Consider the following 15,346-nt stretch of genomic DNA (forward strand, 5'->3'; position numbering starts at 1 on the left):
TCTTAATAACTTCAATTTTCTCATTATGATGTAATAAAATTGATTAATCTTTAATTATGTAGCTCCAAATTCGTTGGCTCTTCCTATGAAAAAAAAAAAAAGCATGACTAGGTTTTAAAAAACGATAACTTCTCACAATTTTCTTAATTCTAGCAACGATGACTTGCATGCAAACAAATCTGAAGAGAATTTAGAGTTCGTTTAACATGATTTTATGGAAAGTAGTAGTTTTTATATATAAAAAATATAAATAGTTTATGATTAAAATAACTTAAAGTCAGGAGTACGTGCATAATAAAAATAGCACAAAACAGCTATTTTTTTAAAAATAAAATATAGTATAAGTTAGAATTTATAAAAGTTAAAGATTTTAAATGGATGTGTGGGCAACATGGGAACTGGGATCAATCTTTAACACTCGAAAATTAAGTTCATTTTACTTGTCATAAAGCCAATTAATAAGATGGAAAGCATTCTCACTTATCACCCATCTCAATTCAAGTCATGAAATTAAAAAAAAAAAAACATCAATACACACATTAAAATATAAACTAGATTCCTAACATGAAGGTATATATATTTGTGGTTATAATTATTTTTTAAAATGTTTTTCACACCTAATAATATGCTAGTAATATTTTTTTATTTTTTTAAAAAATTATTTTTAAAAAATTAATTTAAAAAACTTATTAATTTAAAAATAAAAACATCAATAAACAGTGCCAAACATCCTTTAAATCACAATCATGGCAGTGGTATCATTAATTAACGAGATCGATTTCTCGTCAACAGGATATTATGCAGCATCATTTCCACGTTGCATTGAATGGTTCACACATGCAATAATGAAAATGACGAGGACATATATAGTGAAATGCTTGACTTTGAGGAGCCAACGAGAGGCTCTTCCCCTTCCCCCTCAACATTTCACGATCACATATATGGTATTTAATTTTGTTTTTTGTTCACTGTACGAAAATAACAAAAGGTAGGTGAACACGCGTGAAACCTGCGGAAATTAAGAAGGAGATCCTTTAGAACATGCATGGTCTCTTTTTTCCTGAGATGAGATGTTGAAATTAATATGTGCAGTCGCTTTAAATTGAATGGCCAACATGCAAGCACGTACGTAGACCTCTGTTTTCCTGATCATCCATGGCGACTGGTACCACCTGGTAGCTAGATACTAAGATCTCGAGCTCGAGCTCAATCCTTGGTATTGTTTATGATGATAAATGAGGAAATGGATGCTAATTTGTGTTGTGTTTGTGAGGAAATGGGTGTTATATATCGTGCTATATAATATCTACAAATCATTCCTCTAGAATATACAACTCATCCACGTTAATTTTCATATTTTCAAAGCATGTTAACAGTTGTTGCTTGATGCCATATATATATATAGTGTCAAAAGATTATCATAAACACAAATTATTCTGAACTAAATTAATTTGACTATGCTACCGCGTAGCTACACAACAAGAAAAAGATATATCTAATTAAAATCTTTTTTTAAAAAATGACTTTTATTTAATTATTTTGTAGTTTGTCTTGTTCAAGATTAAAATAAATAACTTTGAACATGCTTGTGAGTGTCCAAGCTAAAGCGCCACTTGGTGCTTGGACTATAGCCAAGAGGAAGTAGCTCAAGCGTCGCTATTTTCCTTTGAAATATGTGCAGTTGCTTTAAATTGAATGGGCCATCATGCAAACACATAGATATATGAAATGAGAATTTCTCATGTCAAGCTCAAAAAAAAAATCTAAATTTGTTAAACTTGGACAACAAGTAAAACATGTTTTAGATTGAATTGAATTTCATATTAAATGAGATGAGTATTTCTCATATCAAGCTCAATCAATTTGACAAGTCAATTCATGACTTGATAAATATATTAAAATCCCATTTTAATTTTTAAAAAAATAAAATAAAATAAAACTACATCATTTATTTTTAAAAAAAAATTTAATATAATGATATACTGAATTGACTTAAATTAACTATTATTCAAAGAATTAGACTAAGTTTAATAATTTTTTTTTAAAATAATAACAAAATACAAAGATGTTAATATTATAAAGAATATAGATTAATACATTAGTAAACGTGTAAGACAGATTAATCTTAAATATAAATTGAATTGAATTCATAATTTCAAAATTCAATTTCTTAAGGACCAATTCAATTGGAAATTCAGATTTTTATTCAAAGATCCCAAAATTGTCTTCGAGTGTTTTGCATGGCATGGTATCTTCCAAGTTTCAACGGCGTCACTTCGCTAATCTTATGACGCGTGGCATAGAAATTCTGGACAGTAACTTCCAGCGACCTTCTATTCCAAGTGACGCGTCAAGCTACAGTGTTTTCTAATTATATTTCCAAATAATTAAAAAATCTCCCATTTGTTCTGAGTCTATTTCAACATTGATTTGATTACCTCATGATTGAAAATCTAACTTGAACTTGAATTAAATTTTTAATTGAATTAAATAAAATTTATTTGAAGATCTCGTGATTCAAAATCTAACTTGAACTTAAATTAAGTCTTAATTAATTGAATCAAATACAATTTATTTAATCTTGATGACTTGATTAAACACAGTTAAATTAATAAAAAATAATTATTTCAATTAAAATAAATTAACTTAAGTTAATTCAATAACATAAGTTTCTTCTCGAGTATAATTTGTTTTTTTAAAAGAAATATGTCGTGGTAGGTTGAAAAAGCTTTTAACTTCGAATTAATCTAAAGTTGCATGGATTCCACATGATTAATGTTTCATTTAGGGCCCTATACTTTAAGATTTTCTAAATTCAATCTGAAAGTTTTAAAAACTTCCTGTGTGAGGTTATACACACACACACCTTTTGAATATATCATCGAGTATCTTTGATTTTTTAAGTATTTATGTAGAAAAATAACGCATTGCATGAATGAGGTTTTGGGAGGGGAAATGAAGGAAAATACAGGTGAGAGAAAAGGTTGGAAGAAGTAAGCATGCCGCCCGGTCGTTTTAGGCTGCTAGCTATCCAAGTGAAAGTAATTGTATTGGAGATATAAGAATTCATGAGGTTAATATTGATAAGTTTAAATTTGAAGGGACCAAATTGAAATATATATATAATCAGCCACGTGTTTAGTTGAGATAATCAAGTAATTTCACTCCATTTCTTGATTTTTTATATTTAAATCTTGAATCTAATAAATATATCTAAAAATACCATGATCATAGATGAAAAGCTAACACAATATATTATTTTATTATTATTATTAAAATAACTATGTTTTACGCGTTGAATTTCATAAAAAAGACAAAAAAAAAATAGAAATCCAATGAATTTCAAAAGGTGAGTTTTATTAATAAAACACGAAGACTCGCTTTATATTTAATTGGAATATGTAATATTTATCTCAAAAAGTTTTACGAAAAAATAAATGAAATGATTAAGTGAATTTACTTTATTAATACATTTCCTTGATCTAAATCTTTGAATCTGCAAGCATATTCTAAGATGTCCTGAAAAAACTCACAGTGCATCACTTTATTACTATTTTTAATGATTGGATTTTTTTTCTTCGTATAGAATATAAACAAGCACTAGTGGGAATGTAGTTTTCAATCATTATTTACGCGGATAGTACCTTAACTTGTACAAGATTTCAACGCACGTAGGGTGTATATATGGGCGTGGTATGAAAGGTTAGGTAACATTCGCGCCGAGTTCTTGGTCTTTTTTTTATTTAACAAATTTCAGCTTGATATCTCCTCTATTCTAACGTTTGTTTTGGTACCTTGGAGAGTCCGAAAATAGGATTTGTTGTTGTTTATTTTTGTTGAGTTTTATAAAAAATTGATCCTTGACTTTTGAGCAATAGCGTGTTCTTTGTAGATGATGTTTTTGAGTTTGATAAAAGTGAAGCTTCGCATGCAGCTTCTGCTTGTTGATTAAATATCATACTGATTATAAGTCAAATCTAATAGCTTCCTATTTAAGCAAACGCAGTTCAAGTGGTTGCTCTCTGTACTTATCATAATCTTTTAGTTTCAAGTGGTTATTGTACATTTCTTGAAAAGGGTGTTTTTGTTGCTGTTGGAATCTGTAATGATGTCGTCAAAGAGGGATTTTCAGTTTGTTGATGGGGGAGATGGGATTGCGATGGGAGCCCCTGCAGCTCAAGAATCAAAGAGATTTAAGAAGTGGGTTGATTTTATCTCATTCTTTTTGTGATTTTTTAATGATTTTAGCTGCTGGTTTAACAGTTTTAGATTTGGGTTTCATGGTTTTCTTCTTGCAGTGCTGTTAGGAATGTGATGGGAAGGCTTTCTGTGAGCGATTTGGTGTCTGAAATACAACCATTTCTTCAAGCTGTGGTGAGATTTCTCTCTCTTTTTATATTTCTTACAGAATGAATATAGCTTGCATTATTTTATTTCCATTTGTAATAGTGTTCTTCTTAACCAAGTCCATTTTCACAGAGTTTTATGTTCAAATGGTAACTTGTGATCATTCAAAACAGCAACTTGACAATTTTCAAGTTCAATCTGTGATTAGGATTTGTGACATTTTCTGCTATACTTTGAGCTGTTCTTGTCATTGCCTTCTTCCTCTTCCTCTTCCTCTTCCTCTTCCTCTTGTGTGTGTTTGTTGGCTATTTTGGTTTCCATGAGTAAACATATAGTACTCTATAATAAGGATTGGCCTGTAAAGATTTATCTGATTGAAATAGCTAAAATTCTTAAAACTGGGAAGTATTGAATGATTTCTGGGCAGTCTTTAAAATTTTGTTCTGTTTCTTGATTGTTTAGATCCGAGATGAGGTGGAACGAACAGTTCAAAGAGTTCTTCAATCCTCCTCAAGGTAAACAACCGCTTCTTTTGCTTGTTATCTTTGAAAAATATGTTAAGATCTCCGTAACAATCTGGGCACGGCAAGGTTGAGACCAAATTAAGCTTGATCCAATTGAACAGTTGCTGTGACTGGTTCCAGCTTGTATTGATCTTGAAAAATTTATATAAAAAGTCTACAACCCTTGCTAACCTTGCGGTTCTAATCAGAACAAATTCATTTTCTGCTCACTTTCTTGCAGGTCGTTGCTTAATCAGCCTCAGACATCTGTAAAAAGAGGCTTGATGTTGCAATTTGTTAACAAATTGCCCTCCATCATCTTCACTGGTAGCAAGATAGAAGCCGAGGATGACAAAACAGTCACGATTGTGTTGATGGATGCCAAGACCAACACAATTGTCACATCTGGTCCTCTAGCTTCCCTGAAGATTGAAATAGTTCCCCTTGATGCTGATTTTGGCTCTGATGATCAAGAAGATTGGACCGAGGCTGAATTCGCAGCGAGGGTGATTCGTGAAAGAGAAGGTCGGAGGCCTTTGGTGACCGGAAACCTCACTATTACATTGAGAGATGGTGTTGGCCAACTAGGTGATATGGTGTTCACCGATAACTCTAGTTGGCAGAGAAGCAGAAAGTTTAGGTTAGGTGCTAGACCTGTGCAAAAGGTTTCTGATGAAACGAGGATTAGAGAAGGAAGAAGCGAAGCTTTTGTGGTTAAGGATCACCGCGGAGAGTGTAAGTTGGAAACTCAAATTCAACTCTACATATTGTCTGTTTCTAGCAAAATCTATGACAAAACAAGGAGACTGACAGTTAATTTGTTCATCCAGCGTATCAGAAACATCACCCTCCACACTTCCGTGATGAAATATGGCGATTGGAGAGGATAGCAAAAGATGGCGCATTCCATAAGCGGTTGGCAAATGATGGAGTTAAATCCGTCCAGGACTTTCTGCGATTGTATATGATCGATCCAACAAAGCTGCGCAATGTAAGAGAATCTCCTTTTTTTCATACCCTTATTTCTTTTATTAAGCTGTTCAAGGTTTTACGAGTACTTGACCTAATGAATCCATCACAACCATGGGATTGCAGGTACTTGGATGTGTTATCTCAAACAGGACATGGGATACCATCATCAGGCATGCTACCACCTGTGTTGTAGATGATAGCAAGTTCTATAGTTACTTTGATGCTGGACAAAGCATCGGCCTGCTCTTCGATTCCATCTACCAAGTTATAGGAGCAATGTTTGATGGCCATAAATACGAACCCCTGCATAATCTCACCCCTCCTCAAAATGTAAGTGGTTCAGAAGACCATGGGATTCACGGCAATCCTTCAATTTAGACACTCTAGATTGATTCATTGATTGGAACAGACAGTCCCTTCTTGAAATGTCCATTGTTTCTATTTTCCATGTGATTGATCAATTTCTTTGTTAAATCTGGTAGGTCTTGGTGGAAAACATTAAGCGGCAAGCTTATGAGAATGTGGACAGCTTCATCCAGATGGATGCTACTGCTCTCTTTGGCCCCTCAAGGTCCTTCACAACCCTGCAGGCTGAGCCATTTAATGATCCAAATCTAGCTCTGCAGCAACTTGAATTCCCAGTCGCACGCCAAGGTATATGAGCTTGCAATTGCCATGATTGTCTCTGAAATCAGTGCTTCCAAGTTCACACTTCTCATTTTTCTGAGATGTTTTGTGCAGATCAGCAAGAAGTGCGGATGGATTTCTACAACTCACCTAGTTCAACGTCATATGGATATGCAGAAAGCGGCAGTCCATTAGAAGCGTCTGTATCTCAGACAAGTCATCAAGTGGAAGCAATCCCTCAAATGTTTCGAAACAGCTTCAAGCTTACAGATTTTTTCCCCCTTCCCTCCAACGGGGAAAACAGTTGGTCTCCAGATGGTTGGCCAGTTCTGACAAGCACGCAACCAAGTGCTGGGGACATGACTGATGTCCAAACATCAACCTGGTCTCCTGGCAATTCAACATGGGGGCCAGGCAATGCCTTCATCTTCACTGCAGGTAATGAAGGGGATGTAGGCATTTTTTCTTCTCATCCAAATTTCGGTGTACACGTGTCCCAGATTCGAGCACCAAAAGCAAGATGGTGCAAGCTTCGTGCTGCCCTCAAAGTGGGGTCATTAATGCGGGACGTCGCAGCTAAAAGAATGTTGCAAAGTCTCTGTATGTAAATCACTAGGCTTGTAGTAAGCTTCTCGGTATCTAGGAGGTAAACTCCCCTAGGTGCATGAGAGTTAAGTCATTAGATTTCCTGTTCTCTTGCAATCTTTTCCTCCCCGTCATTGTAACAAATGCAATAAAGGGTCCTCCCTCCTTTAGTCTGTTAGCTTAGTACAATAGCTACCAAGTTGCCCTTCTTGTAAAAAATGTCACAGAAGGGTCTTCTGTGTGTTGCCTTAGTTTATGTTAGCTTATGATGATTCCTACAGTCATTTCTTCACCTTCTTGTAACAAATTACCACAGATGGGTTCTTGTACAAAGCGTTCAGAATGATCATAAAGTGAATCTTTTTCTCAAGATTGTGTGCCAATCTATTCCACCATTTGCATTGATGCTTGATGGATTCTGAGTTGTCCCGTTTCGTTGACGACGAAGAGATGAAGCTGCTGCAATGGGTGCTATCTATTTCTGCTGCTGTGTTATTTTATTTGCAGGCTATTTCCAGGCTGAGGGGCAAGGCTAGTAAAGGTAAACAAGTAATGTCATTAAAATGGTTATCATACCCGATCCAGAATTAGATCCGAGATTGTAGTTTGGCTGGTCAACTTATGAGTTGGTGAGTTGACCCCAAGTTTTAATTTTTTAAAAACCTTTTAAATGATATTAATTTAAATTTTTAAAATACCAAAACAATATTATTTTAATAAAAAAAATAATATAAAAACATCATAGCAATTGTTATCATCATCGTCAAGTCAAGTCGTTATAAAAATAAAATAAAAAATCAAGCATTTTCGTTTTATAAATAAGTGAGGCTGTAATAACAATAATAATAATAAAAAAAAAAAAACTAAGATTACTGAAAGCTGGTCCATGAATACTTTGATTGTTAGAAAAACGTGTATTTCAATGAAATCAAGTGCCAAATAAACTCTAGCTTCATTATTGATGCGAGCCATTACATATGCTTTTTCATCTTTTCCATTATGATAGTCAAATTAATCATGCAAGCGCGGCCATGAATCCACGTTAATTTTTTCTATTGGTGGATTAAGATTTTATTTACAAATCACGTGAAAAACCATTCAATTCCACGTATTTTTTCAGTCAATCCAAAAGAGTTCAATAGAGAGGATATTTTTTCTACAATTTGCACCTATTTTTTCTATTTTTATAAATCCTGACTCGGCTTAATAGACTAATATGGTGATTTGCCTGTTCAAAATTTATTATTAACAAGGTTTTATGTTAAACTAGATGAAATTTAACTGCTCAATCTATTCTTCTATTAAAATTTTTTAAAATTTAGATTAAATTCATTTTAATTTTAATTTTAAATATAAAAAAACAATATTGTTTTTATTTTTATTTTTATTTTTAAAAAAGTTGACATGACTAAGTTAATCCAAGGTCCATTGTTTGATTCGTGATTAAAATCTCAAAAACTTCATGGATCGAACTGGGTTTGGAAACCTGGTATAACGAATATTTAAAACAAATTACGTTTGACCATCATATGGGTAAAAAATACATTATTTACACGTCACCTCTTTTTTTTTAATTATTTGTTACCGTCAGATTCGAAGCTTTACGAACTGGGACTGGGAAAGATCAAATCGTTTAGATTTTTTTGTGGTCATTTTCGGGGGAAGTTTTTAGATCCTGGCCGGTTTAAGATTTGAATTTTAAATTTTAATTGGGTTATAAGTTTTGATTAATTAGATCATCAAGTTTTGATTAAATCATTAAATTAAATTTTTTAAAAAAATCAAAATAACATTATTTTAATAAAAAAAATAAAAATTAATGAGTTGCAGCTGATTTTCGATCAGTTTAGCCAAATTTTTTATTTTCCTGTTTTTTTTTAACTCAATCTATTTCAGTTTTGGAATACCTGAATTTCTGATTAATCTGCGAGCCAAACTGGATTTCAAAATATAGCTAGAAGGTAAGCTAGGGAGACTAGAAAATGTCCTTTGATTGGACTGATTGGACGGTGGTTGAGTTGCAAACAGGGGTGCCACGCGTTAGTTTCCAAGTCTTTTGTCGGGGATTTATTCCCTTGCGTTAACAAATATCTAAATTCACGTGGACTTACTTTCATGATATCTGGCTATCTATAATAATAATAATAATAATAATAATATAAGGTGTATTTTAAAAGCTAATGTCCATTAATATGATTAGATTAAGGTATATTTCAGTAGCTCGGTTATTAAGAATATTCTAGATACTTGCCCACGTTTCTCCATGGATGTTATTGTAGTTTGAAGAATTTTAATTGAAAAAAAAAAAAAATATTATGCATGTAGTCAAATAAATTAAAACTAGATGTTTTAAAGAATAAAAAAAAAAAATTGATAAATAAAAACAAAACAAAAAAATTAAGAAATATTAGTAAATCAAGATATTTAAAATTATAAGACATGATATTTACTGGGTTATGTTTGCTGAATTTTTTTTAAAATATATTTTTTTATTCAATTCAATAACAATATAAATAGACATGCGAATTAAATTGATTGAGTAAAATAAAATAACAAAAATATTATATAATGTTGCACATATTATAAATATTATGTGAAAATAATTTTTTTATTTTCAAAAAATAAAATTCATGTGAACAAAAGTTATATATTAGGAATTTGCCCAGACTTCGGCCACTTTGGTTGCCGAAAAAATAAGAGTTTAAGTTTTTTTTATTTGAAAATCTATTTTTCAACTCATTTTTTACCCAAACATACCTAGAAAAATACCTTAAGAATTATAATAAACATATTCATGACCTAAAAAACCCAAAAACAATCCTACAAATCAGAATCAACCCAAAACCAAAAATCTACCGGAACTCGAATATGTTTTTTTCACGAAACTTTAAAGATAAAAAAACACATAATATAAACCCCCTTGACAAATAAAATTATTTGACATAAATATTGACCATTTTTGTGGTCTAGATCAGCGTCAGTGGTATTTTTATCTCTATACCACCGAAATTTGACAACTTTTGTCTCTCCCCTCTTCTCGATCACGAACAAAAAAATAAATTTTTGTATCAAAATTGAATTAAAAGATATTGAGGTACCAAGATTACATAATTTATATTATTCTTAAAGTTTGATGACCAAAGTGTATCTTTCTCAAAACTTTTAACACGTGACATCCATGTTTAATGTCCTTCCCATTCCAATCCCTTTTATTTCAATGTCATCGCTGATTAAAAAATAAAAGCAATTGGCTTTCAATCAGAATCAAATCGTAACGAATACACAAGTCAATAGTAGATTTTGGTTTTTAAAATCATAAAGAAAAAGAAATTAACTTTAAAAAAAAACAATTAGCATGTATTAACTTGCTAGAGAAATATCTAAACCCAAAAGTTTAAACGATTGGATGATATCTCAATATATAATTTATGTTATTTTATAATATATCTCTCTAAATAAAAAAAATATTTAAGTTTGAAATTTATACGAGACCATATCACTAGTGACAATTTAATGATTTAAATCTTAATGTGTTATTAAAAAATAATCTCCACTAAAAAAATTAAATTGGTATATAAATTTTAAAAATATAATTTATATTATTTTTTATTATAAATAACTGATCCATGTTATCACACTCCTACAAGGTAGGAGCCGGATCAATTAACAAGTCGAATGTTATAATTATGGTTTAAAAGTAAAAGTTTCTAACAATATAATAAATAAGACAATTAAATTAAATTAAATATATTGCGATGCATATTTTTTTTTAATATATTAAAATAATTTTTTTAATTTTTTTAATAAATTACAATTATAAAAAAATACCAAAAAAAATTACATGAATATTTTTTTCAAATCAAAGACAACCCAAACTCAAAAACAAGATGTGGGTTAATCTTTCAAGATAAGAAAAGAAAAACATATCCAACCCATAACTTTAAAATCAGGCCCAACCCAGTGTGTTGATCCATGGCGGGAAGCAGATCAGGTTTAACAAAAAAAAAAAAAAACCGCCATGGAGTAAAACCGTAAGCTACCTGGTAAAAATTAAGGTTACCTCGGTAATTAGCCGACAAAAAGCAGTTGATTTCAAGAATCTAGCCGCGATCTAAAGAGAAAAGAGCGAAACGTGTGTAAACCACGCAAATTTTCAACGGCAAATCCCGTAATTATTCTCAACTCAGATGCCAAATTACCAATGGAATGAAAATATCTAGCCTCCCGAAACCATAACGGGTTTATGGCATTTATTCGATCATTCTTTTTCTTATTCATGCCACTTTGGTCCTCTTTCTCCCTTTGTCGTCGTTTCATCCCTTTATTCTATATAATCATTATATTTTTTTTATTCGTTTATGGGTAAAATATATTTGAGTTTTAATAAATTCGACTTTACATCATAAAAAATCTTTAAAATTTAAAATTTCCAGCTTTCCTTTCAATTCATGTATGTAATTCTCTACAAATGTATCCACACACCAACTATTAAAGCCTTTGGTTTTATAATATATATATATATATATATACTCGAAGATGAAATTGTTTTAGATGTATGATGCAAAGCACCTCGTAAATAATTTTTAATTAAAATCACAATAATCATTAGATTTTTTTATTTGTTTATAGGTAAAATGCATTCGAGTTCTAATAAATTCAAAGCATGGAGCTAACGACTTCACATCTACATCATAAAAAAAAGCTTCAAAATTTAAAAATTTACAGCTTTCCTTTTACTCTTCTTTTATATATATATACATATATATATATATATAATCCTTTACGCATGTATCTACACATATTTTTTGTTATAAATATAACTTTTAATACATATTTTAAATTATTTCCGATGTAAACTCATTTTCAACTGAATATATCAACAAAAAATTTCCTTTGCATCCATATATAACCATAATTACTACTTTTTTAAAAATATTCTCTTTTGATAATTGAAGAAAAAACCAAGTGATTACCAATATGAAGAGGAGGGATGACACACAATAGAGAAAACAGTGTCCATAATAAGTTAAATTGAGAATAGAGGGACGAAAACCACCGCTAACTCAAACAAAAACACCGGCATCACTGTCAAAGCTCTCGAACTTTCCTCCCTCACAACCATCCCCTCGTTCTCAAAGATATTTTCTTCTCTCTCTGCAAACCCACAAAGGACACAAACAGGCAACAGCCCTTTATAGCTCCAGTTCTCTTCACATCCCCGAGACAAAACAGAAGCAACAAGGCAATCTTCTCTGGCCTAAGTTCTTTCCTCCTTTCTTGTTTCTCTGTTATGCTCGCTATACGAATTCTTTGACGACTGCGAGGCTTCCGGTTTACCGTTTTGTGAAAATTACTAGTATTTAATCAATATGGATCGAGAAGGAGGGTCCAAGGGCGGATCTTGTTACTACACGGTTCTTGGGATTCGTAGGGATGCCTCCTTCTCTGATATACGCTCTGCTTACCGAAAACTTGCCATGGTAAATCCAAGAATTTAAAAACAGCCCACGTTTTGACCCTCCTTGCTGATTTATGATTTACCCTTCTAGCAAAATCTTCTGAATTTTTTTTTAATTGTTACAGAAATGGCATCCTGATAAGTGGGCTCAAAATCCGGGTGTCGCCGGAGAGGCAAAACGGCGGTTTCAGCAAATTCAAGAGGCTTATTCCGGTGAGTTTGAGGGTGTTAATTGGGTGTCAGTTGTGTTTTTGAACGGAGGGTGATTATGGTTGATGGGTTCTTGCAGTTTTATCTGATCAATCGAAGAAGTCAATGTACGATGCTGGGCTTTACGATCCTCTAGAGGAAGAAGACGAGGTCTGTTTAAAAATATCTTCTCATTCTTACGAGGCCGAACAAACGGTGTCGTTTTTTAGTTTATGGTTTGGGGTGGTTAATGATTTGACTTTTGCATATTCACTTTCCTGTTTGTGTGGGGTAATTGAGGTACTGAAGGCAATTTCATGTGGCACTTTGGTGAATATGGTGCTTGCTAAATATTTTATTAAAAAAATGTTAGCAATACGTGAAAGGATGCGATGTATAATGCTTTCTTAAAAAAGAATATTAAAAGAACATAATCTCATTTTATGGTAAAAATTTGGGTTTAAGAAAATTACAGTGTTTGAAGTATGTTACTGTTTTTTAGTTACGTTTCACATTAAAAACACACAAAATATAAATTTTTTTTTGTGTTTTTCTTTTACATAATGATTTGATTATGTAAAAAATGGAGAAATATTTTTTTAAAAAATATTAATTGTAAGTTTTTAGTTGCTTAATTGACTGGTTGAACCATGTTTAAACCCGACCCGATCACTATTAATTGTTGATATTACTTGGTTTAGGTTCATTAATTCTAATACCTTTGACCGTATGTCCGAATTTTTTTAATTTTCTCAAACCAGGAATTTTGTGATTTTATGCAAGAGATGATCTCCATGATGAACAATGTGAAAGACGAGGTATGAAGTTTGCTTTCCTGTTTTGCCCCCGTTTATGTAAATTTTAGTGTTTGTTCACTGGCCCATCTGAAAAGGGTATAATGGTAAACCTGAACTGCCGACGGGGTGTTGAATATTCCAGGGAGATAGTTTCGAGGATCTGCAGAAGATGTTTGTGGAAATGGTTGGTGGCAACGGTGCGAGCTTTGATCGGAATGATGAAGCAGCGAGTACGAAGAGGGCACGTGTCACCACATCGAAAGGTAATGCGGCGAAGCGCAGCACCTCCTGCTGTTGATGCGTGAATCCTAGTGGATCACCAACCACATCTTTGATTTACCCCTTTTTTTAATCTGTCGTGCCCTTTTGGTTTTAAAATGGTGGTCCCAAACTAAAGAAAAAAAATATAATTGGGGTTTCTTGGGAAATCTGGTGTTTATTGGGGGCTAGTTTAGGTAACAGAGCAATTTGTTCTTAACTTGAAAGGCTTGCGATGATACTAGATTGAATAAAAATCTCTTCACCTTATTTCTGTTACTGTCTATATTTATATTTCTTGTGCTGTAAATGGCCTTATTACGTACCTTTTATTTTATGAGCAATTGTCCTTGCCACGTGGGTATTAATTTCATTTTAAGTTGTTGTTTGAGAATATGATAATGGTGGTTTTTTACAGTATTTTTTATTTTGAATGTTTTTTATTTTTTAAAAATTATTTTTTATAATTTAAAAATTAAAAATTTGATTTGCGCGTTTACAAAAACATTCTAAAGCTCTTCAAGTTAAAAAAAAATTATATATTTTTTTAAATGTCGCACGTTGAAGGCAGTTTAATTTTATTTTTTTAACTCCACACTTGTTTTGATAAAAAAAAAAACGTTTATGAGACCAATCAATTATTCTATCATTTCAATAATGCAATGAGGTATTGGATGCGGGTTAGGTGGACTTTTAATTTTTAATTTTCTATTTTAAGGATATTGCTAAATTCTAGATCTGCCTACACTGGAAAGCCAAGGCCATTGAAAATGCTGAGGTCCATTTTGTTCATCTCATGGTGTAGAATGCAAAAGCTTTCACAGGGTCCATGGGTGATGGTGGTCTGTATGACAGCACAGCTGCTGAAATACCGAGTGGCAGGATGCTTCTAGTTCTTGCAACTTGCTAACTTATAAAGGATATTTGTCTCTGGCTTGCTTTATTTTTTTCAAGCTTTTGCCATTTTTTTTTTTTAAAAAAAAAAAATTAATATGAATATTCAATTAATTTGCCTATATTTCAACTAATTTTATCAACTAATTTTATGGATCCTAAAGTTAATAATTATATAATTTTTTTATGGTTCTAAAATTTGTAAATCTCAAATTAGTAATTTTAAAAAAACAAAAATCTGATTAATTAAATTATATTATTATTTTTTTCTTTTATATGCAAAGAGGTGGCGGTTGTCCTCTGTTGGTGCTGTTGTGCTTGGAGGATCATGGTATAGAAGATTTTTACTCGGGAGTTCAAGTGGGCTGCGGGCCTGCGGCACCTAGGAGATATTTTCGCTAACACCTGCAAGTTGCATTGTGTATTGCAAGGGAGATTAGGGGCGAATGACAATTCAAGAAATTTTTTTTTTAAACCATTTAAAAAAGATTTTTCAATTACACAGAAAGATTTTTAAAAAATGAGGGTGAGAAAAACATTAATTATAGGGGTAATGTTTTTCAGTTAGAGAGTAGCTTTGATAAAAAGGAAAAAAAAAAAAAAAGGGCAAGATTTTTGGCAATTAACACATCAATTATCGTTAATTAAAATAAAGTACTAAGATTTTTGCGAATTTTCTGAATTAAAAGAAAAGGGTTTGCTTTTTTAAAAAATAA

General features: G+C 31.9%; 2 protein-coding genes across 2 annotated transcripts; both read left to right on the forward strand.

Annotated features, from left to right (window-relative positions):
- Positions 1 to 3,579: 3,579 nt before the first annotated feature.
- LOC118047684 (calmodulin-binding protein 60 B) lies at positions 3,580 to 7,404 on the forward strand. The gene is made up of 8 exons (XM_035057033.2): positions 3,580 to 4,200; positions 4,299 to 4,374; positions 4,810 to 4,862; positions 5,092 to 5,585; positions 5,681 to 5,841; positions 5,946 to 6,152; positions 6,305 to 6,476; positions 6,564 to 7,404. Exons 1-8 carry the CDS (start codon positions 4,106 to 4,108, stop codon positions 7,055 to 7,057), a joined length of 1,752 nt encoding a protein of 583 aa, XP_034912924.1. The 5' UTR covers positions 3,580 to 4,105; the 3' UTR covers positions 7,058 to 7,404.
- Positions 7,405 to 12,150: 4,746 nt separating this feature from the next.
- Positions 12,151 to 14,010, forward strand: LOC118047685 (uncharacterized). Its single transcript, XM_035057034.2, has 5 exons — positions 12,151 to 12,514; positions 12,618 to 12,705; positions 12,782 to 12,852; positions 13,443 to 13,499; positions 13,621 to 14,010. The coding sequence occupies exons 1-5, from the start codon at positions 12,404 to 12,406 to the stop codon at positions 13,774 to 13,776; spliced, it is 483 nt and encodes a 160-aa protein (XP_034912925.1). The 5' UTR covers positions 12,151 to 12,403; the 3' UTR covers positions 13,777 to 14,010.
- The last annotated feature ends 1,336 nt before the right edge of the window (positions 14,011 to 15,346 follow it).

The sequence above is a fragment of the Populus alba genome, chromosome 5 (genome assembly GCF_005239225.2).
Source record: "Populus alba chromosome 5, ASM523922v2, whole genome shotgun sequence".
Taxonomy (NCBI): Eukaryota; Viridiplantae; Streptophyta; class Magnoliopsida; order Malpighiales; family Salicaceae; genus Populus; species Populus alba.